General features: G+C 39.6%; 2 protein-coding genes and 1 non-coding gene across 3 annotated transcripts in view; 2 read left to right on the top strand and 1 right to left on the bottom strand.

Moving 5' to 3' along the window:
- nt5dc1 (5'-nucleotidase domain containing 1) overlaps positions 1-24,400 on the top strand; it is a 545,446-nt gene that overhangs the window by 72,434 nt on the left and 448,612 nt on the right. The gene's annotated exons all lie outside the window — the stretch shown is intronic.
- The window catches only part of LOC144493924 (uncharacterized), a 48,492-nt gene that overhangs the window by 18,779 nt on the left and 5,313 nt on the right, over positions 1-24,400 (bottom strand). The window contains exons 5-6 of the mRNA XM_078213504.1: positions 20,584-20,670; positions 16,581-18,395 (exon numbers count right to left, since the gene is read on the bottom strand). Of these exons, the coding sequence (XP_078069630.1) occupies positions 16,581-18,395; positions 20,584-20,670 (1,902 nt within the window). The remainder of the gene's footprint in view (positions 1-16,580; positions 18,396-20,583; positions 20,671-24,400) is intronic.
- Positions 22,226-22,418, top strand: LOC144494569 (U2 spliceosomal RNA). The gene has a single exon (XR_013498106.1). It is a non-coding gene; the product is annotated as a U2 spliceosomal RNA (small nuclear RNA).

Below are 24,400 nucleotides of genomic sequence, written 5' to 3'. Positions count from 1 at the left end.
ATAACTTTCAATGCACTGGAAGTATTCTACATTTTCCAAGCACTCATCATTAATCCTGATCAGTGGAGCTGGGGCATCTACATTTGGAGCTTGCTGATGGAGGACTTTGACTTTCAGTTCAGTGCAAGTCCCATATTCTCATATGTCTCAGTAAAAACGTAGATGAGGTAGCCATACATTCTTCTGGAAAGGAAAATAGAAAGAAAAATGCAGATTTCACAGTTGGATTTGCCATCAAGAATGAACTTGTGAACCAGTTTCGTGAGTTCCCTCTTTGAAGAAATGAGTACTCATGAATGTCTCAAACTGGCAAGGAGCCAATTCCTCATCATGGTCACTACTTATGCCCCAACATCGGATGTCGATGACAAAACAGGAAAAGTATACAGCCCCTGACAGTTGAAAGCAGCGGATGATCGCACGGTTGACACAGTGTGTTGATGTCAGTAGCTTGTGATGGCAGCACTCTGCTTGATAGTTTAAGTTTTCGGGAACTCCTGCTTTGGTTTTCTTCCAGCTTCCCTGGTCCATCCTCCATCTGAAGAAGGAGGCTGCCTGATGAACTTGACTCCCTATCTCTGTCCACTTGTTAATATACTTCATTTCTAGGGGCTGATTGTTTAACCTGTATCAGTCACTCATTTGAACCTTTCTAATCATTGTATACATGGCGGATGTTACCTCCCTGCTGTGACATCGAGATTACTTTTTAGTTTATCTCTTCCTGAGCAGCATTTCTAGCCATTGCACAGCACTCGTATAGATAGAAGGGTACAGAAGGTACCATCCTACTACCTTAGAAATGTCAACATGGAAGCCGGAACCAAAGGACTTTGACGTTACTAGGGACTTTGTGTTTTCCTGCTGGAATAGCCGAATGGTATGCCTAGCAATTCCGTAAGAATTTTGTATTCATTCTGAAAAGTATAATTTATTTAAAGTTGATTCCCGGCTTGGGTCACTGTCTGTGTGGAGTTTGCACATTCTCCTCGTGTCTACGTGGGTTTCCTCCGGGTGCTCCGGTTTCCTGCCACAGTTCAAAGATGTGCGGGTTAGGTTGATTGGCCATGCTAAAATTGCCCCTTAGTGTCCTGAGATGAGGTTAGAGGGATTAGCGGGTAAATATGTAGGGATATGGGGGTAGGGCCTGGGTGGGATTGTGGTTGGTGCGGACTCCTGGGTGGAGGCAGAGAGATTCTTTCCACTTAGTAAGGAAGTTAAAACTAGAGGACACAGCCTCAAAATAAAGGGGGGTCAGTTTAAGACAGAGTTGAGGAGGAACTTCTTCTCCCAGAGGGTGGTGAATCTCTGGAATTCTCTGCCCACTGAGGTGGTGGAGGCTACCTCGCTGAATATGTTTAAAGCGCGGATGGATGGATTCCTGATCGGTAAGGGAATTAAGGGTTATGGGGATCAGGCGGGTAAGTGGTACTGATCCATGTCAGATCAGCCATGATCTTATTGAATGGCGGGACAGGCTCGAGGGGCTAGATGGCCTACTCCTGCTCCTATTTCTTATGTTCTTATGTTCTTATGACTCGATGGGCCAGGTGGCCTCTCTCTGCACTGCAGGGTTTCTATGATACTATCCATTTCTTACACCGCATATAAGATGGCCCAATGTTTTGAGCGCCAAAATTCAAGTTTAGGCTTATTCTTTGCATATAAATGGAACCCCCACCCCTCGCACCCTGGCTAAGAAATGTTATATTCACATTAGGAGTTAGATTCGATTTTTCACCTCCGAAATGCATGTCGGTGCCTTGGATGAAGCAGGTGATATGGGCCATGTGGCATGAGTTTGAGACGTCAGTGAAAGGGGGAGGGCTAGGAAGAATAAAAGGGAATTGTCAGAGATAGGATAGAGAGGAGGAGACATTAAGTAACAAAGGTTTTAATGTTGTAAAAGTAAGAGTGGTAATGGGTATAGCAAACAAACAAACACTGTATTTAGATTACAATTTTTTTTATTGTTTGTAGTAGTTTTCAAACATAAAACCGTACCTAAAATCAGACTCCCTACATGTTTGTGATAGCGGTTGAATGGCTGAGGACATAATGAAGTTATGAGTTGATAATGTTTGGACTGAATGTCCAGGTGCCCCATGCAAAGAACGCAGCTTATTGGCATGGGGCATGTTCAGATTCATATAAACTGAGATCTAGATGTGCCTGTGAATAAATAACACCCAAATTTCATTTATATCAAAGGCATTGTTTAACCTTTTGGATGTATGCCTCAACATGCTCTTCAAGGATCAAGTTCATGCTGAATGGAATAGGTGTCTGAAGATAAAACATTTATAAAGAGTGGGAATAAACGTGCTGCCTCGCTTGATATTTTATTATCAGATGATGGGAGGCCATTAATGCACAAACTGCCGTCAGATCATCAAGAGATATGGAATATGCAATTCAGTGGATGGAGAGGAAGATTTGTTATGGAAGTATGAAATATGATCCACATTGGGATCTTTACGATGGTGACTCAGAATGAATTCAATTAACTCTTTGAATTGGATGCCTAAGATGATGAATTTGATGATTTTTAAAATGTTTTGATTGTACTTAAAGTTATCCTTGTAAGATTAACATATTCAATAATATGTGCCACATTGATTTAATTTGAATTACTGGTGTTGTGTGTTTTTCACATTTCAAAAGACAACCACCTAACCAACACCAGCAGTCCACATTTCCTACCCTGTGTATTTTGGAAGGATTTTTCAAGGCAACAAAGACCACAATCTACTTCAATGTTTGCAAAAATGTTTGCATGTTTCTCGAGATCATGTTTCTCGAGATCAAAAACACAGCTAACCTACTGTTTTTTATGGTTACCTAACATTAGACTTTACAAGGTAGCCAGCAGACCATATAGGAATGCTTAAATTTGAATTTGAGCAATTATAATAGATTATCTCGTCACTTAGTCCATTCAGGCATTAACTGGGGCTCAATGAAAGCACTCATACAATTTAATCAGAAAGCTGTGGGTTCAAGGCCCACTGCAGAGTTTTGAGCACAAAATGTAAGTTAATGCTCCAGTGCAGTACAGAGGGAAGACTATATCATGTTTCTCGAGATCAATTTGTATTCAGGAATTTTTAATGGTTTCTTATTGGTACTTTTCCATCCCCTTTTTGTTTTGCTGCTGTTTTATTTTTGACTCCATCAACAAAGTGTGATAGTATATAAAGAGCACATAAAAGAACTTCATTATAAGCGTGCTTGGTGCTTCATTAACAACATATTTAATACAATTTGTAGTTATGAGTCAACATAAATGTTGGTTAGTTTTGTTATATTGGAAGTATGAATATGGTTAATTGTACCTCTTCCAGTCAGATTTAAATAACATGGTCGTTTTGATTTATTATTGTCAAATGTATTAGCATACAATGAAAAGTATTGTTTCTTGCACGCTATACAAACAAAGTATACCGTGCATAGGGAAGGAAAGGAAAGAGTGCAAAATGAAGTGTTACAGTCATAGTTGGGGTGTAGAGAAAGATCAACTTAATGTGAGTAGGTCCATTCAAAAGTCTAATGGCAGCATGGAAGAAGCTGTTCTTGAGTCCATTGGTACGTGTCCTCAGACTTTTGTATCTTTTTCCCGATGGAAGAAGGTGGAAGAGAGTATGTCCGGGATGCGTGGGGTCCTTGATTATGCTGGCTGCTTTTCCGAGGCAGCGGAAAATGTAGACAGAATCAGTGGATGGGAGGCTGGTTTGAGTGATGGCCTGGGCTTCTTTCATGACCCTTTGTAGTTTCTTATGGTCTTGGACAAAGAGGAGCCGTACCAATCTGTCATACAACCAGAAAGAATAGTTTCTATGGTGCATCTGTAAAGTTGGTGAGCGTTGTAGCGGACATGCCAAATTTCCTTAGCCTCCTGAGACAGTAGAAGCATTGGTGTGCTTTCTTATCTATAGCATCCACATGGAGGGACCAGGATAGGTTGTTGGTGATCTGGACACCTAAAAACGTGAAACTCTCTACCATTTCGTCCCCACTGATGTAGACGGGGCATGCCCTCCACTATGCCTCCTGAAGTTGATGACTATCTCTTTCGTTTTGTTGACATTGAGGGAGAGATTATTGTCGTCATGCAAGTTCATCAGATTCTCTATCTCCTGTACTGTGTCTCATCATTGTTTGAGATCCGAACAACAGTGATGTCATCAGCAAAATCAAGTTGAAGGGGAATTCGGCCACATAGTCAAAAGTATATAAGGAGTATGGTAAGGGGCTGAGGACACTGCCTTGTGGAGCACCAGTGTTGAGGATGATCGTGGAGGAGGTGTTGTTGCCTACCCTTACTGACTGTGGTCTGTGGGTCAGGAGGTCTAGGATCCAGAAGGAGGAGCCCCACAAAGTTTGGAGATGAGTCTCGTAGGAATAATGGTGTTAAAGACTGAGCTGTAGGAAATGAATGCGAGTCTGACATAGATGTCTTTGTTATCTAGGTGTTCCAGGGTTGTGTGTAGGGCTAGGGAAATGGCGTCTGCAGTGGACCTGTTGCAGCGATAGGCGAACTGTAGTGGATCCAGGCAGTCTGGGAGGCAGAGATTGATTTGTGCCATGACTAACCTTTCGAAGTACTTCATAATGATGGATGTTAGAGCTACCGTTCGATAGTCATTAAGGCATGCTGTCTGGCTTTTCTTTGGTACTGGAATGATGGTCGTTGTCTTGAAGCAGGTAGGGACCTCAGATTGGTGTAAAGAGAGGTTGAAGATGTCTGCAAATACCCTTGCCATCTGGCCTGCACAGGACCTTCGTGCTTGCCTGGGTACCCCATCTGGGCCAGTTGCTTTCTGTGTGTTGACCTTCGAGAAAGCTGCTTTGACATCTGCAATGGTGACCCAAGGTACAGATTCATCCAGGGCTTCCAGGGTGGAGGGCATAAAATGCATTGAGCTCATCAGGGAGGGGTGCATTGGAGCTGTCGATTTTACCTGCCTTCATCTTGTTATGTCTTGCAGACTTTGCCATAGTTGGCAGGAGTCCGTGTGGCTAGCCTGGGATTCTAGCTTGGTCCGGCACTGTCTTTTGGCATTTTTGATGAATCTCTGTAGATCATATCTGGCTTTCTTGTATAGATGTGGAGATGCCGGCGTTGGACTGGGGTAAACACAGTAAGAAGTCTAGCAACACCAGGTTAAAGTCCAACAGGTTTATTTGGTAGCAAATGCCACTAGCTTTCAGAACAGGCTGTTCCTTCGTCAGGTGGGTGGGAGTTCTGATCACAAACAGGGCACAAAGACACAAACTCAGTTTACATGAATAATGATTGGAATGTGAGTCTTTGTTAGAGGTCCCCGCATATAGACTTGCTGTAACATGCAGGTGCGGCGGTTCCTTTGGTTTCCAATACAAGCTTCCAGGTGACTGGAAACTGTCCTTGGCTGAATTACTACAAGAGGATTGTCCTGTGAGCAGAGATTGAGTAGAATCAGGCTATAGTTTTGGGTTTAGAAGAATGAGACATGATCTCTTGAAAACGAATAAAATCCTGCAGTACTTCATAGGGTATGGGCTGTTTCCCCTGACTTAAAGACTCTTGTCTCACGGAAAAGGATCAGCCATTTAGAACTGAGATGAAGGAAGTAGAGTTGAGGCCAAGAATCAGCTATCATCTGATTGAATGGCAGGCTTGAGAGCCTGTGGCCTTATTCCTGCCCCTGTCTTTGTCATTTACATCTGTAAAATTATACTTGTGCTTTACATCTGTAAAACCTCCATGATGCATAAATCTGAAAGGTGCACTTGTTGTGATGTGTATATTATTAATATTTGCAGTACTCTTGGGGTGTGTATTTGTTGCTAAATATTTAAGTCGAGAACAAAGTGCATTATTGCAGCATGTGTGCTAATTTGAAAATTAATCATTGGCACGTGGCTGAACAAACTTTAATCTGTTACATTAGTTGGATGGTACACTGAATTGCTGGAAATGTTTTGTCATGGTATTTATGGAATTGAATTCAACCGAGGTGAATTACTGTGTACCTAGTTTGAGTTCACAATATCTGTCATTGGAGGGAAAGGACAATACCATCCCATGTGAGTAAGTTTTTAGAGATGCAGAGACTATCACGCAAACCAACCTACCATCCATTGACTCTGTCTGCACTTCCCGCTGCCTTGGCAAAACAGCCAGCATAATTAAGGACATTCTCTCTTCCACCACCTTCCTTCGGGAAAAAGATACAAAAGTCTGAGGTCACGTACCAACCGACTCGAGAACAGCTTTTTCCCTGCTCTTGTCAGACTTTTGAATGGACTTGCCTTGCATTAAGTTGATCTTTCTCTACACCCGAGCTATGACTGTAACACCACATTCTGCACTCTCTCGTTTCCTTCTCTATGACTGGTATGTTTTGTCTGTATAGCGCGCAAGAAACAATACTTTTCACTGTATGTTAATACGTGTGACAATAATAAATCAAATCAGATCAATTGAAGATTTGAGTCCAAAAGGAAACATTTCTTTTTCAAAAAAAGTATGAGAATAAAACTAAGAATGCTGAATGCTTTGTACAATGTTTTTGATGTCTGGGAGTGCATTGAAGCTGTGACATGATAGTCAGAACCACAAAGGAACCTTTGACTTGTTATGGGTAATGCCAAGCATGTGTTGAATTATTGCAGTCCTGTACTTTAGATGACAGTTTCATTTATTTTGTATTGTACCATAGCATTATTGCATTGTAGTAATGAGAAGTTATTCTATCTATTATCCTCTTGCTTGAAGCTCTTTTTTTCCAATGCTGCATTTTGGAAACAAGCGTCTGATTTTGTTTCGTTGTTTCTGACCTTTTTGTTATCTTCCAACAAAAGGATGGCAATACAATTGCTTTGTAAACAAGCACTTTGTATACATTGAGGATATATTGGAGATCTTAATAGAATGGTTAAAACACAGAAGGAGGCCATTTGGCCCATTGTATCTGTGCCAGCTCTCTCCATGAGCGGTGTACCTGGTGCCATGACCCTGTCTTTTCCCATTGCCCTGCACATATTTTCTCTTTAGATAATGATTTATCATGTTCTTTCCTTTAAGTTAAATAAATAGTTTTTTTCTAAATTGTTACAGACAAGAGGTAGCCCAGTAAAATAACTTCTTTTGACATTATGCAAGAAAATTTAACCCCGAGTTAGTAAGGTTTCATATGTTGGGGAAGCATACTCACTTGGTTCTGATAATTTAGTATTTTCCTTTACAGCTTTAACCTGCAAATTCTAGACCAAGTATACGGTTTGTGAAATTTCTCGGGAGCTGAATTTGAAATATTTCAATTCTGTTATTATACTCCAAATAATGTTTTGATTTATGAAGCATTAAACTATATTCCACAATGCCTTGTTCCAAACAGGGAACTGCAGTGCATAAGTGAAGACTGGGCTACAATATTATTCCACTGATAGACTGACTTATACCTCCTGTAAATGTAGGTTCTTGCTGTGAGAGTGGGATCATAAGATTATCCCTGCAGACAGCTTCCTCCTTCCCCAGTAGATCATACCTATTAAACATTCTTCAGTTATTTGTTACATATTAATCCATAAAGATAGTTGCATTCACAGAGTAATTTTAAATTGCTTCCAGAAATATTTCATGAGAAATCGTCAATTTCTTCATGACCAAGATCAAGACTATCCTGGCTGCTGCCCACATGCCATTCTTCTCTTCGCTCCAAGCTCCCAGATAATCCCCGAGCTTCTTTTCCACTTTCAGGGACCTGTAAAGTACAATTAAAGTTGCCATAGATGACCATAGGCTATTCTCCCCTTTAAGGGAGAGAACTGATTGGTGATGATTCAACCTGAGGATCACCACACCTCAGGTGAAGGGTAAGGTTGAGAAGGCGAGACCTTCATGAATACTCACTAACCAACCATCCAGCCAACTGAGCTAACTGACTCAAAGGGACTTGTAATATTTCGACAGTATCCCTTCCACATCTCCTCCTTTGCTTACTTTACACTGTCCAAGATAATTTTGTCCATCGCACCCATGTTTTGCTCTCCTGTTCCCTTTGACTGGTCATTGTATACTGAGCCAACAAGGAATGTGGTTTGTACATTTCCTGGAAACCCAGCAGCAAATGTTATTCTGTATGATTAAAATTCCGCTCCTTCCTCCATCAAATTCCTAATCCTGAATTTGCCTCAAGTTTAAAAAAAAGATATTGAATAATGTTCATTTTTTTTAATGCCTGGAGAACATAAAATCTTTTTAGATCATTGTGCCCGGTTATTTCGATGCTACTTAATTGACCACATTGAGTTTAACAGAATGCAGAAACAGCATGTCTATTTTTAACTTTTTAATTATAATTTACAGCATAAAGTAATCAACAAGTGGTATACAACTGTATCATGTACCCCTTCATGCCAGTATGTTAATCGTCCATGAAAGCAGCATCATGTGAAGGCCAATCCAAAAGCAAAAATCATATTCACAGCCACCAGAACAACAGCAAAACCACCATCATGAACCTAGAAAATCAATCAGAGAGCTGAATCATTCAAGGCAACTCAGAGAAGACCCAGCTGGACTGAACTAGTAGATATTGTTATCCTGCATTGACATAAGAGACGCCAGCCCATTATATGTAGCGTATGTTTTGTGTAATTGGATTAGGATGCTAGTGGTGGTTAGTTCACACCTCATGGTAGCATATATGAATTTAAATGAAATATATCTGGTAACTTATAAACTAGTTACAGGAAAAACTAGCATCATAAATGTAGTCTAGCTCATTAATGTCCTGGCCAATCTGTACTGCATATCACTAATGCTATAAAATGTGTTTGACCCTTAATGATCTTTTAATGACAGCTGAGATTCATAGAGAATTCCATTGTCACCTTCTCAACATCCGCAAAGGATGGACATTACAGTGTTGTTATCCAAAAAAGGATGTTCAGCTCTGAGTATGACATACCCAGAAATGTGGGAGCATGGGTCTTAAGTTTGGCAAAGTGCAAATAGCAAAACAGACAAAGGAGAGAAAGGTAAAGCAAGCCAACCTGATAGTTTTTCTCTTTAAACAGTAAGATACTGTGCTGAAGTGTGCAAATGATAAAATGCCAGGTTTTACCTGCATCCTCGGCTGGATTGCTGGATCTCAACCAAAGCTGTAGCTGGGGCACAGCAATTGTTTTCTGAGCCCATAGGGTAAGAATGATAAAACTATCTGTAATGGTGGCTGGATTGCTATCATTGATTCTAACTGTGATTCTGCTTATACTGACTGCTGTACCAGCATATTGCAGTTATATAGCATATTTAAGACAAAATGCCACTAGGTGCTTTTTAGGAGCATTATTAAACAAAAAAGACACATAATAAGATATTCAGAAAGGTAACTAAAAGCTTGTCCAAAATTAGATGTTTTAAATATCTTAAAAGTTGAGTGAGTCTCACAGATATTAAAGGAGATAATCTCAATGCACAAGGCCTAAACACTGAAAACTTAGACACCAATGGTGGGACAATGAAAAGCAGTTTCAATTAATTAGGTTCAGCAATGACATATCATGGGCCAGGTACTGAAGATCTATGGAGCCATATCCCAGCAAGAATCAGGACCTTTAAAGAGGAGAAGAGAAAAAATCCAACCTATTCATCTTTGCTTTATCTTTAACTTGTGATTGGGAAATGGCTGCTCTTTCTTCTGGAGAAATATTTAAGAATGCAGTCACAAAGTTTTTTTTTCCTGAAATGGAAAGATGAAAGCCCTTTCCAAATAATCAATTTCCAAAAATTTGGTAGGATGTTCTTGAATATCGTTATTGACCATCTAGGAAGATTCTACAGAGGGAGAAGGAGAATGCCACTGGAAAAAGATCTGAACACTTAAAAGTGTTGTAATGTCAGGTGCAGGTGAAGTTGGTTTTCTGGCTACTGATTAGTTCTGGCCATCTGGAGCAGGAATTCCTAAACATAGAGAGGGACGTCTTAAAATATTTGCTTTGCCCCCAGGATCCACAAGGGATTTTTCCCAGAAAATACAATAGGAGGAAGAAAGTCTCTCCTGCTGCCTTATTTGTGTGGCTGTAATAATGGATCTTGCCTGGCACCAGACACATTTTGCTCCCTACATCTGTACCTCAGAAAATCCAGGGCTATGCTAAAATCGGAACCCGATAAACTGGGGAAAATGGGGCAAAGGTCAGAAAAATCGGATAGAGAAAAGAGTGGCAAAACCGATCAAATTGACTTTCAGTTGATGATTTTTTTTCAGAGCAAAAGAATGAACTGTGAGAAAACTAAAAGACATTTGAAGGTGGGCCAAAGCAAAGTGTATGAAATGATAAATGATGCAGGTCAAGTATCTTTTATCCGAAAGTGGAATTTTGGTTTTTGGATATCTTATATAAACTTTTGTTATGTTGTGTAAGCCTCGGCTAGCTATAGTCCAAGGTAAATAAAATGGCTGGAAAAGTCAGAGGAATACCAAAAGGAAAGGTTGGAATCCTGGATGTGGACCCCTTGGGTTAAGGCATTTGAGAGAAAGTGTTGAATGGGGAGAAGATATGAAGCGTGTTCTTCAAGAGAAGAGTTTGGAAACCCTTGTGTGAACGCCAGAGTTCCAATGAGACAATTGGCTCACAGTGTGATAAGCATTTGGGGGACTTCATGTGAAATCACAGAGGTTATCTTGGGAGATATCCGTCACTTGGTTTTAGAGTGTGATGTGTCAGACCTCATTTCACCTATTGGTTTACACTGACTGTGTGCTTACTGCAAACATTAGAGTATAAGATTTTTTGTAACTTGTATTATTCTTACAAATCTGTATATATCTGTAAGGTATATTTGAGGTGAAGGAGTATATTATAGGAGGAAGGAAGGAGTGCATTACATTTAATCTTGCTAAATAAATGTTCTATTCTTTTGTTATAAGTTAATCAGTCTTGTGACTGTTTATCCACATCTTGAAACAAAAAATAAAACTTAGGATCTATCAAGCCAGGTTCCTTCCATCCTGGGATCTAACTGCTCCAGAAGTAACATCAGCTGGGAAAATAACAAGACAAAACAACTAGATTTTCCATGATAAATGAGATTCAAAAAAAAGTGCAGTAATTGGATGTGTTTAGTTTTTAGGTTATAAATAAATGATACTCGATCTGTACTGATCAGCAAAACCTAAGTTATTACTTAGTTAAATTAATGCTTAAGGACAAAAATGAAATATGGTTGAAAGGCAAATCTAGAATCAATATAAGGAAAAATATCTTTACTCAGAGTAGTTTGGAAGATATGTTTGAAATAATCTTCTAATTAAGGAAAAATACCTGAGTGGTTTTTGGTCTGGTATTAGAGGAATGTGCCCATGGCTTTTTCTTAGAAAAACCTGGTTTTCCTCATTTTCAACCACAATCAAACTCACAGCATTCTTTGTGTGCATTTAGGCAGCAAAAAGCAGCATTTCATTCATGGATAGATTTTCTCCAAGCAAGCTAAAATCCAAACTAGACAGGTGATTTTTGTTTTTCATGCTCGATGGCCTGAGTCTTTCGAATCATGTAGTAGAGAAACAGATATTCAAGGGCCAGGATTGATGTTATCCAGTAACTGAGATTTGAAAATGAAGGCACAGTCAAAATCTCTTTGCACATATAGAGGTGGTGGGGGAATAAGTGGATGGTGATGGTGAAACTGTGTCACAAAGTGAACCTTCTACTGTTCATAACTTCACACGCTTCTTCCTAGGAGAACGGTGTGAAATAGTGGAAAGATTTTGCAGGCTGACTCAGAACCTGCGTTGAGCCTCATGAATGCTCTTTTTATCACCAACAAGTCCTGAAGTAAGACTTGAACTCGAGCTCTTCTGAATCAGAGGCAGAACTGCTACCAGCTGAGCCACTCACGTGCAGAAAATAATGTCTTAAGAAAGATAAGGGCTACAGAGAAATCCTGCCATGGGAATGAAGTAAGTCTTGTCACATATAAGCGATTGATATAAGCATCTGCTAACAGTGCAAAAACGATATCATTATGCAAGTGCAGAGGATGTAATGCTGACAGTAAAATAGAAAGCCAGTGACTGTGAAATAAAAATAGAAAATGATGAAAATGCATAGCTGGTCAGTCAGGATTTATGAAGAGAAAAGTTAGGACAGATTGATGGCACTTACAAACTATTCAAACTTATATTTTCTCTTCATTGGCACTATTTGAGCAGCTGTGAATTTCTAGTACCTTCTGTTTTAATATCATCCTAAGAATTCTGTCAAAATTTTATCAAATCCCCGAAGCAAATGTTGATTAATTTAGTTTGGTAAAGCAGCATAAGCAGAAGGTTAGAGATATAATCTAAAGAATAACCTGATTTCTCCAGAATGATGCAGTGGAGGCAACCCACAGACCTGATAATATAATCCATTTTTCAGTAAAACAACCTATGAGATAAGAAAGCAAGGGTTAACCATGGAAAACCAGTTGAAACTTTAAATATGCAAAGATCACTGACAAAAGGGATCATGTTCTGTATCCGTCTGAGAAATTAGGAATAAGTTAACATGTCTCTTTCATTTATAGTTGTAAACTATTAATATGCCACACAAATAAATGAGTCATCTTTGCTTATGGAGGCCTAACCATGACCTTTAGGCATCCTATTTTATTTGGCCTACACATGACTCCATTCCCAAATATGTGGTTGACTCTTCATCCATGGCACAAATAAAATAATTGGGATCGATTGACTGTATGGTTGGGGGTGGAGTGGTGTGGTGAGAGCAGGTGTTAGGGAGAGAAGGAAATGAGGCTTGCCTCTATTGGAAAGGTTTTCAGATTTTGACATTATGCCATCTGTACCAGCTTACTCAACATTCACTTAACAATGAGTACTAATAATCTGTGATGACATATCAGTTGAATTTATAGGATTACACCAGGCATGTGGTTGTGCATGCATCGAAATGGGCAAGTTGGTTTGATTGATATTAAGATGAGAAAAGTGCAGCACGTCCCAGCCCATATTTGTATTTTCTTGCAAAATGTTTTAATATTGAATGGTCCAAAATTTCTGTGTGAGATAACTGTGGAAATCTTGTCAACAGAATGCAATATCCTCAACTCCTACATCTGAGAAAGATTTTTCTGCTCTGCCTTGAAAAAGGTACATCTTGTCACAAAGCTCATTATGCAAGAAGAAATATTTTTAGCACTTAATGATCATGTACATTTCAAAAGACCTTTGGTACTCAAAAAGGTTAATCTGCTCTGAAAGGCCATAGACATAACAAATATTGCCAGAAGGTTCATGATTATAGTAACCAGAATTAATTTGGAATTAATGTAAGGGCATAATTGTCCCGCAGGAACTTACAAAATTTAATCTGCCTAATTGATATCCCCATTTAACCTTCCTTTGTGAGCCATGTTTAAAATGACTGAGTGTTGGATTTTTTCCAGCTATTCACTTGAATAATACATGTGATGACTATGTCTATATCATGGAAGGCAGACATTGTTCAATAGGTTTTTTGTTGCAATGCATTTTTCATTGTTTTACTTTTCGTCTGATGAAAAATAAAATTCTTCTTGATTTGCATCGATTTTACATGGAACTTTCAAGATGGAAACAGATCTTTTAGCTCAAACAGTTCACATTGATGTTTATCGTCCACATGAGCAGTAGCCCAGTCCCATGTTCCCACTTTGTATTCATATGTCCTATTGTTTGACTTTTCCTTCAAATATCAATCTAATCTAACCTTGAATGTTACCATGGTCTCCAAACATTCCGCGATGACTATGGAATCATTGGTTGTGAAGATTATGCATTGGGAAAACAGTATGCAAGATGGTCTTTGATAACTTATGAAATTGCACCAGTGTGATTATTGATTTAGGTAACAAGTTGTTCTGAGTTGGCGGGAAAATGGGTGATACTGGTAGATAAGCCCAACAGGAAAGTATTTCTGATACTGCTGATATTACTGTCATTTCTTTATGGTATGATGTTCCACTAATTTTTACTGTGCTTTTAAATTATTCCACTCATGTTTTGTTACTCAAGTTATCTAAATGTAAAAACTTTAATTTGTGAGCTTTTGCCTTACAAGTGTTCAGATTGCAAAAAAAAAACGTGCATTTCACATGTTGGTTGCAGACTCTCATATTATGGATAGCATAATTTTTTCAGTACCACTTTTTCAGAAACTGGCAACAATTTTAGCTATGATCTACTTTTTTATTGATAGAGGTATCATTTGGTTGAATTTCACAGAAAAGGGGTGGTGGTTTCTCTGGTGGGGGGAAAAAGGGTTTACTTAAAGTAAATCACTGAACAAAATTTAATGAACTAGAAACTAGAGTGTATCTTGTGTTGTTCCTTGATGACATGAACATTTGACTCACTCCATAACCATAATTACAAGTATCTTTTCTCAATCATGTGTAAGGAGCTAATGTGTAACACTATTTCTCCAAGCACATTCGCTGGACTTGACAACTTGGTGACAAAGATCTTACAGCTGACCTGGAGGTGTAGGGTCTCATAATCCCAATAACTATTTTTATGTTAGAATTTTGTTATACTCGATTTGTTTGTAAAGGTTGAGCAAATAATGAAGGAATTGTGCCTAATGTAGCATACATGAAAAAACATTTTTGCGCTGCCCCCCTTCCCCCCCCCTCCCTGGCCAATTCCACATGCTTCCTCTCATTGACTTGACATGGAACTCTGTTTTAGAGTTCAGTCATTTTAAATTTTCTGGCTTTCTGTATGATAATTTTACTGTGTATTTGGAATACTTGTTGCTTTAAATTTCATTGCTTATTTCAGACAAAGATGGCTTAAAATGAGACTGCTGCAGACAGATATATATAAGGAGATTTCATATGCACAAAGGTAGTAAGTAGCACTGGTAATTTTACTCGGTGGGACACTGAAGGATTTTATGCCTATATGTGATGATGCAGGGCACTTTGTGCACTCTTGTAAATGGGAAATTCAGAACCTAGAGGATAACAGGGCAAAACGTTAATCAGAAGAGAACTTGAAACTGCTGATCACACACCTATCTCAAAGAATAATTATTTTCAATGAGGTTATAACGTGTTATCTCCATTAAGGAAAAAAAGGACTGTATTTATAAATTATGAAAACATTTTATCAAACTAAAGTGCTAATTAGTTCAGTGGATTGTTGTGGTACAAATCTTAAATGGAGGGTTGAACCCTACATGGTTTAACTTCTAAATGAAGTAACACAGCAAACACAATACTGCTGCAACATTTATGCCAGTATGTACTCAGAAAAAAAAGTTGCAGATCTAAATGACAGCATCTCTGGTCATTTCCAATTGGTGTCAAGAACAAATTGGTGAAAGGTAATCTGTTCTGTGAGATCAGTATCTTGCTCAGCATTTTGTTCATAGGCTTATAGTTATACCAAGTGACCATTTTGTCAAAATGTAGTATAGCAATTCAACATTGTGTTATGATATCTAACATGTTCATGTTATTATAAAATCAAATATAAATATGCTCAATATTATTAAGTTACATACACTTCTGCAGGCAAGGATAGTCAGATATAAACAAAGTTATATATGGCATAATTTATTTACACACAACTTTTCTAATTCTTCATTAATATCATCTGAAATTTTAATAAATGTTTTCATTTCAAGTGTAATCATTAAGAAAAATCAAAGTTTGCATTTGAATGTTTATTTTGCTTTTCAAGAAAAGGCAAGTTATAAACAGAACAATGGAATCATTATATTAATATTTATTGATCTTGAAGAAATAGTGGTGTTAACTAAAACATGGAAATCATACAACATGTTCGAATCCCTAAAGTTCTAAAACTTCAGGTATTATTTTTAAAATAATGGATATTGCAAACTGTTTTTAGTTGGAAGACAATAACAGTTTAAGACTACACTTGAGGCTGTAGTTACACTGTAACTAGCATTTGCGCAAAACAGTTTTGCTTCATGCCAACTCTAAAACTGCAACATGAATCTAGAATCTTAGGTTTCCCTACTTTTGGAGCAAAGTTGATGTGAGACTTCCAGATTTGCACAACGACTTCAAAACTGCTTTTCACCAATGCTGCAATTGGAATGTAAATGCAGCTCAAACTGGCATTTCATGCAGCTGGAAACATACTTTTCACATTGACATATATTGTTTGCAAAGATGCTAACAAGGTGAATATCCTGAGACCATGCAGTCAAGCAGAATAGCATTATAAAATGACCAGTGTTTTCATGAAATATTCTTCAGTCAAAAATTTAAAATGACCAATTGTCAAGAATGCACATAATTTCTGATATAATTTGTGAAAAGATCAGTTTTTTAGCTGTTGGACCTGTATGCACACAGAGATTTTAAAATCTTGTGGTCAACAAACGTGCTACTTTGATCAATGTAGTAATGTTCACTTTCCTGGAAGGCATAAAATACTGCAGTGATTTGTTACATTGACATTTGTTGGATATTTATGTTATTTTTCATAAATTTCCTTATGATCTTAACTGACTGAGTCAGGTTTAAACTTTCAGCTCCATTTTTAAAGTTGACATACATCATGATGGTGTTATTAACAATCCAGAAAAAGATGAATACATATATTCGGAAGAATATACGCCATTGGACTTTTCCGCAGGTAGTTGGACATAAACTTTGTCATTTTCATCCAAATGTAAGATAGCAGTTCCTGAGGCATGATCAACATATTGCGGTGTATATTCATCATATGTATACATTACAGGTTCATCGTTTTTATATAATGCAACCCAAACATTTGCTTCCTTGACATGTATATGATAAAAGAATTGGTAGATGCCGGATATTTCACATGTGAAAATTCCTTTTGATGGATCATAGTTGTTATTTGAATTAGTCAGTATTTTGTCAAACACTATTGGTTTCCCTTTTGTAGGATAGGGCTGAGAAAGAATGGCTGTAAATGCTGGAACAGGACTCACCACATCACCTGAATCGATGTAACCATTATAGCCTGCGTACTTTCCTTTTGTTACCATCATTTCTCCTGGTGGGCCTGCGGGGCCAGGGGCTCCAGGAGCACCTGGTGGACCACGTGCTCCTTTGGGTCCAGGTGGACCACTTGGCCCCTTAACAATACTTCCATCAAATTTACCTGGAGAACCTGGTGGACCTGGAACCCCAGGATTTCCTTTAACTCCTGGGTGTCCTGGAGACCCTGGAGACCCAGTTGAACCAACTGAACCAGGCACTCCAGGAAGCCCTTTCTTTCCAGGTTCGCCTGGATAACCTTGTGGCCCTTGAGGACCTGGAGGACCTGGACTACTTACTTTTCCACGTGGCCCAATAAGCCCTTTATCACCTTTTTTGCCAGCTGGACCTGGCTCTCCTTTTTCACCCTGTTCACCTGGTTTTCCTGAAGATCCTGACTTCCCTTGCTCACCTTTTGATCCAGGCTCACCTTTAGGGCCTGTAGGTCCATGTGGACCCACTAGTCCCGGATGACCTTTTGCTCCTGGTGCACCGACATTCCCTGGTGGACCTTTTATGCCTCTTTGTCCTCCTGGCCCAGGTGGTCCTGCATTGCCACGATGTCCAGGTTCTCCAGGTGACCCTTTCTCTCCTTTATCGCCAGGCTTTCCATTCAAGCCAGGAGAACCTGGGTGTCCTTTCAGCCCTGGCAGACCTGGCTTTCCGATACTTGGCAATCCCGGTGAACCTGGCAAACCTTGCAAACCGGGGTGCCCTTTCATACCAGGAACTCCTCGTGGTCCCTGCATTCCTGGTTTTCCAGTTCCTTCTTTTCCAGGAGATCCTGGTGGACCAGTTGGGCCTTGTTTACCTGGATGGCCAGGTGTCCCTGGCAATCCCTTTTCCCCTTTGTGCCCTGGTTCACCTTTGTGACCAGGTTCTCCTTTGTGTCCTTTACCTTCTGCACCAGGTGGTCCTTGTGGACCACGTGGTCCGGGAGCACCTTTATCACCGGGGCGCCCTGGACTTCCAACTCCTCTGTCTCCTTTTGGCCCAGGTAGACCTGGGTATCCTGGGTCCCCTTTTCTTCCAGGAAATCCAAGTGTTCCTGGAGGACCTGGTGACCCTTTAGCTCCTGGTTTGCCAATAACAGATAACCCAGCTGGTCCAGGTGGTCCACTGGGTCCTGGAGGGCCTCTTGGTCCTTGCATCCCCTGAGCTCCTTTATCGCCTTTTCGTCCAGGAGCTCCTGGTACACCTGACTTTCCTGGTTCTCCCGGACGGCCTGCTTTTCCAATAGCTGATAATCCTTGTGGTCCTGGTGATCCAGACTTCCCAGGATGTCCTGGCAGCCCAAAGCCTGGCTTTCCTGGGTATCCTGGTGGACCATGTGGTCCAGGTGGACCTGGCGGTCCTGGTTGTCCATATTGTTCTTCTGTTAAAAAGAAATAAAGGTCATTCAGATTATCATGTGAGGAAGCAGTTAGTCTGCGCTGTTATGTTGTATGCTAATGAGAATTAAATTCCATTGTTTTAATTTTGTACTTATTCATATGTAACACATGAAGTACCTTGGGAACAGAAACTATTTGCCTCGAAAATATGTTTCTCCATATTTTTACCACAGATGTATAATTTACGATAGGTAAGTATGACTGCAAGTGTCAGAGAGTGAATAATGAGATGTTAAACTGACCTTTTTGGATGAACAATGCAGTATCATTTGTTGAAGTAGCAGTAAAAAAATCTGCTTAAATAGATCAGGCTTTCATATGAATAGGAAATGTGTGGCTTTACCATGATATTCTTCAGCAGATTGTGAACGCGGTATAAGTTTAAAAACAATATAGCAAAGTACTGAGTGTTTACAATACTGAGTCCTAAAATCACCTCTGATTGACTTATTTAAATGCACATGAATCTTTGTATTACTAAGATCAATACTTCCATACAGACATGATGATATCTTCACACCACAAAATAAAACCAGCTATATTTATCTTTGTCTTTGATCTATCAACAGAATGTATATTTTTGTAATATATATGTATTGTTATCTCTCATTTGCAGCATGTACGTGATCAAGGTGGCTGTTTGGGATCCAGCATATCATTGGTCCTAAATTACAGACTCAACAAAAGTTTGATCAGTACAGAAGTGCAGGGAGGATCTATTGATTTAACAATATTAGAAGTCAGGTTGTAACAACTGGCTGTATTAAAGCAAATCAAATTTTGGAAAGGAAAGAATTGAAACCTTCTGCCAGTCACCCTGGTGGAAATCTTAAAGACTTGGGTGGTTTCCCCCCCGGCACATTATCAAGGTGCATTTTGGGCTTTTGCCTTTTCACACAGGCAGGAAAATTGTCCACTTATTGTGATGAGTGTAGTGTTGGTAAAGGAATTGTGGGTGGTGTGGGAGAGGTGGTCTGCCTGAATCCCCAGAAAGGAAACAAATATAAAGGAAAAAAGCTAATCTTTTAAATATCTTTCAAGGATGGTCTAGGCTGTGGTGTAGGCTTGGACCCCAAGCAGGACACACATCTGCTATCTAGCACACCTGCTGTTGAACCTGCTGGCCTTTCAGTGGCTTGGAAACATGAATCTTCTGTGTTTAATAATCCCCAGTCTTGTCATTCCTAGGCTACTTGTCTTGTTTGAAATCTGCACTCACCCAATTTAAAGTTGTTATGCAATATATTTATGTTCTGTTCACGTCGGTTTTTTGTGGCTGGAGTTTGGCAAAAGTGACATGGGTTTTTAGTCCCATTATTTCAGAACAGGATTGAGGTTAGGGGAAGGGGTAGTGGTAATTATTGCACAGTGGGTTACCACATTGTTTGAAAATTGTCAAAATTTCCATGAAGGGATCCAAAGTGAAATGAAACTAGGTATTCTCAATCAGGAGCCTATTAGATAGGTAGGTTAGATTCCCAACTCTCATTGTCTCGATCACAGATAATACCACTCTGATCACTTCATTGATATTTATTTCCTCTACCCTCTTTCTACCCACTTCCTCCTACGTCTTCCCTGAGGGGCTTTGCCCCCTAGTTCTAGTTTCACCTGCCAGAAGAAACAGTCTCCTTGCTTCTATCTTATCTATTCCCTTCATAATTTTACATGTTTCCATCAGATCCCCCCTCATTCTTGTGAATTCCACTGACTATAGTCCCAGTCTACTCAGTCTCTCCTCATATGCCAACCCTTTTCACTCCAAAAAATCGAAATTGTTTGCAACTTTTCTTATTGCTGCTTTGTAGTTTTAATTAGACTGTTCAGTTTAACATTTAGTATTTATTTTACTTCTAAATATTAATTGTACTTTATTTCCATGTCTCCATTCTTGATCTGGGAACAATGGTTGTAAAAATATGTTTCCTGGTTGGCTGAACATTATGCTCAAAACACAACTGAATTGTGAAATTGTTGAATATTGACTGTCACGCAAGTGGCCAGCTAAATCTTGACAAGTTTCCAGAATGAAGTGGATCCTCAGACCTGCATTCCAAGTTAATACATGAGAATGGTGAGCAATAAAATAAATTATTGACATGGCTTATATAGTCTTGATAGTGTTTTAAAACCATGCTGTTCTCTATGTAATAATTTTGTATGGCCCACCTGAAGAAGAGGAGGAAGAGGAAGAGGAATAATCAGAGTCATTGTTTTCCACAATGTCTTCCAAATCATGGCCATTAGATTCATCACCTATTTTGGTAAAGATTAAGAGTTTTTAATCACATTGCTAATGTTGTTTTCAATGAATGTCTTTTTCTGCCTGCATCATGGTTTTCGCAAAAGGAAGTTATGAGCACAGTTGCAAAATCTCAGCCAGGTAATAAAATTTGAATTGATATTTTTCACACAGACATCAACAGAGTTTGCTTCTGCACTGGTCAGTGATTAGTCAAGTCCAATCTTGACCAGTACAAGGCACGGTGGCACAGTGGTTAGCACAGCTACCTCACAGCGCCAGGGACCCGGATTCAATTTCGGCCTCGGGTGACTGACTGTGTGGAGTTTGCACATTCTCCCTGTGTCTGTGTGGGTTTCCTCCAGATGCTCTGGTTTCCACCCACAGTCCAAAGATGTGCATGTTAGGTAGGTTGTAATGCTAAATTGTCCCTTAGTGTCAGGGGGGATTAGCAGGGTAAATATGGGGAGTTACGGGGTAGGGCTTGGGTGGGATTGTTGTTGGTGGGATTAGCAGGGTAAATATATGGAGTTACAGGGTAAGGTTTGGGTGGGATTGTTGTTGGTGCAGACTTGATGGGCCAAGTGACCTCCTTCTGTACTGTAGAAATTCTGTGATGATTCTATGAAGTATAAAGGAAAGATGTGTTTTTCATGGAGAAGATAGAATTTATCAAGATAAATTTTGAAAAGTTGTTCCTTCACTGCATCTGAATTTTGAGCTGACAGTAAATAAAACAATGTGATTTTAGACTAAAATTTCAAATTATTTGAATTTGATTCCCCAGAATTCATGAGAATTTGTATCTTGATCATGCCTCACCTAAAGTATGGTTTCATGTTCTAGTTGCCAGAATGGATGGCCATAATGACCAATGCAGGCTGTAGGTGTGATGCAGAGGAGAACAATCTTCAGTGTTACAAGGAACAGTGGTGGAGGATAAAGTGATGAGCTATAACGGTCTTGGAAAGTTGAGAAGAGTCCCCATAGAAGTATTTGATATTTATTGAAGTAGAGATAATGGGTGTAGAAGCCATGGTTCAGTGGTTATGGTACAGGATGAATAATTCATTGGCAATGAATTAAAAATTTGACCATGGCACCTTGTGAAACTGAATTAAACGAATCTGGTTATTGTAATCAATTTCACAAGTTCTGCAAAAATAAAATAATAAAAACCTTTTAATCCTCCCCAATAATGTTTAGTGGGAACTGGGTGAGCAGTGCACTTATTAGTCGAGCAATAACCTGAAAGTTGTGCCCTCAGAAGTATATTTTATCTGTCAACTTGGCCTTCTCCATTATCATCATCAACCCTGAATATATTCTGTTCTAGCAACACATTGGTATATAGTTGAAAATCACCAAGTTTCACTCAGGACCTCATGTAGTTTCAGGTCAAACAAGGAAAAGAAAATTGTCAATTAATTACCACGTATGGCTGATGTCAGTGATACTTTTCCTTAAATATGTGAAGGGAGCAAGTGTGCAGATTGTCCACATCCATGAGGAACGGCTAGTACAATGCTGACTGTTTCCTTGATATCTTAATTGCCAAATTGCACCTGTTTCGCTTCTCGGCCTTTTGGCTAAGATCAAGTGTAGTATGAAGAGGATGCTGCGCTTGGTTGAGGCCATTAGGTTACATTTAAGCTTCATATTCATATGAAGCAATTTTTAAAAGCGGCATCTCGGCCTTTTGGCTAAGATGCAAATGAGATCAAGCCTTGGAGGAGGAAACCTCCCCCTCCTCCAATCAGCTTGGCTCATATAGATCAGGCCCAAGACAGGTGTGAAGGCCCTGTCTTGTCAGCTTGGATCGGAAATGTCTCAACTTGTTGAGACTCTGAATTGGACTTCATTTGATTGAATTGGAAAAGTATAAAATAAAAACATGTTGCTACTTCATTGTTGTGGCTTTATCAAGTTGACACTTTATTCTTAGCTGCTTCTGCAAAACTGCTGACGTGTTCTTCTAAATTTGCCAGAGAACCAGAATTCATGGTGATGCAGGGGTGAGGGATTTGCCAGGCCAAGTTAACAGATTGTAATACAATGCAAATTTATGACTACTCAAGGGTGCCCTGCTTTGAGTGACTAGATCTGTTATGAATTGATCCAACACAGCACTGTGGTGGTTCCACAAAACATCATGAAGGGTGTCCTCCATGTAAAGCCCCAGGACTTTGGGAGAGACTCCGGACAATTTCACCCCTGGTCTCCACAATGCTGTGCGGTGGTTACTCCTATTAATTATATCACCACTGACACCTTTGCAACAGGTCGATCAAATAGGTTGTTCCCTTCAGTTGGTTCTTTCACCATCATGCCTAACCCTTAAGGACTTTGCTTTGCTTGGTACGACTCAAAGAATCCCTACAGTGCAGAAGGAGGCCATTTGACCCATCGAGTCTGCACTGACAACAATCCCACATAGGCCCTATCCCCGTAACTCCACGTATTTACTCTCTTATCCCCCGACACTAAGAGTTGATTTAGCATGGCCAATCAACTTAACCTGCACATCTTTGGAATGTGGGAGGAAACAGGAGCACCCAGAGGAAACCCATGCAGACATGGGAGAACATGCAAACTCCACACAGACAGTGACCCAAGGCCAGAATTGAACCCAGGCCCCTGGTGCTGTGAGGCAGCAGTGCTAGGCACTGTGTCGCTGAGCTGCTTTTGGAGACTGACATTAAATTCCTCCACCAGAGTACGTTCTGCTCCCTTGTTGCTCTCGATGCTTCCTCCAAATAGTATTCCACAGGAAAGAGCACTATTTCACCAGCAGAGGGACTGCCATACATGATATTTGACAGATCTTCTTCAGAATGGAGACTTTATGTTAACTGTTTCTCTCCACAGCTGCTGCCAGTCCTGTTGAGTTCTGTTTTTTATTATACGAAGTTTGCTTGCCCAGTTTGACTTGTACTTAGGACACTTCATTGATCGGGTGTCAATGTTGAATATTCCCAGGGCCACTCTCACCCAGTTATATATCACTGAACCCACATCTCTAGAGGATTTACACTGCTTGTTGAGCAGAACATTTATGGGGATGGTGATGGAGAAAACTGGGACATTTACTGATGGGTACGATTATATCAGGCTGCACTTTAAATAGTCTGTGGGATAGATCTCCCAACTTTAGCTTTGGTCCCCAGGTGATAGTGATGAGGGCTTTGCAGGGTCAACCTGACTAAGTGTGCTTTTATTCTGCCTGCTATGATGCCTGCCTAGCTAAGTGGTCCAATTCTTATTGCTTGTAGTACAACTAAGTGACTTACTACGCCAGTTACAAGTTTATTGGTCAAAGATGGGACATTTCTTTCAGCCAGTGGGTTTTATATGATGATCCTACGGCTTCATGATCATGATTCAGTTCTAAGGTTTTCAAGTGGTCCATTTAATTTTGAAATGCTGCTTTATTCTGGCTGAATATATGTCATGGCCAAATATATTGAGGTGACAGGCTAAAACAAGATATAAAACATGAAATTTGCAGCATCGAAGTAGGCAATTTGACCCACTGAGCCTGTGAAGCTTTGAAAGAGCTATTCACTAAATCCCTGTCATTTTCCATCCATTAAAAACAATCCAAATAGTTATTTTCAGAGTTATGGGTTCTACTCCTACTTCTGTTTCTTAGTTGCATTTTTACTTTGTGCATATAAATAATGTTGTTAAATGAATTGCCTCTTTTTAGAAAGAGGAAAAGGATTCTACTGCAGTTTATCCTGT

The sequence above is a fragment of the Mustelus asterias genome, chromosome 5, assembly GCF_964213995.1.
Source record: "Mustelus asterias chromosome 5, sMusAst1.hap1.1, whole genome shotgun sequence".
In the NCBI taxonomy this organism is placed as follows: Eukaryota; Metazoa; Chordata; class Chondrichthyes; order Carcharhiniformes; family Triakidae; genus Mustelus; species Mustelus asterias.
This window is presented reverse-complemented; position numbering and strand designations above follow the sequence as displayed.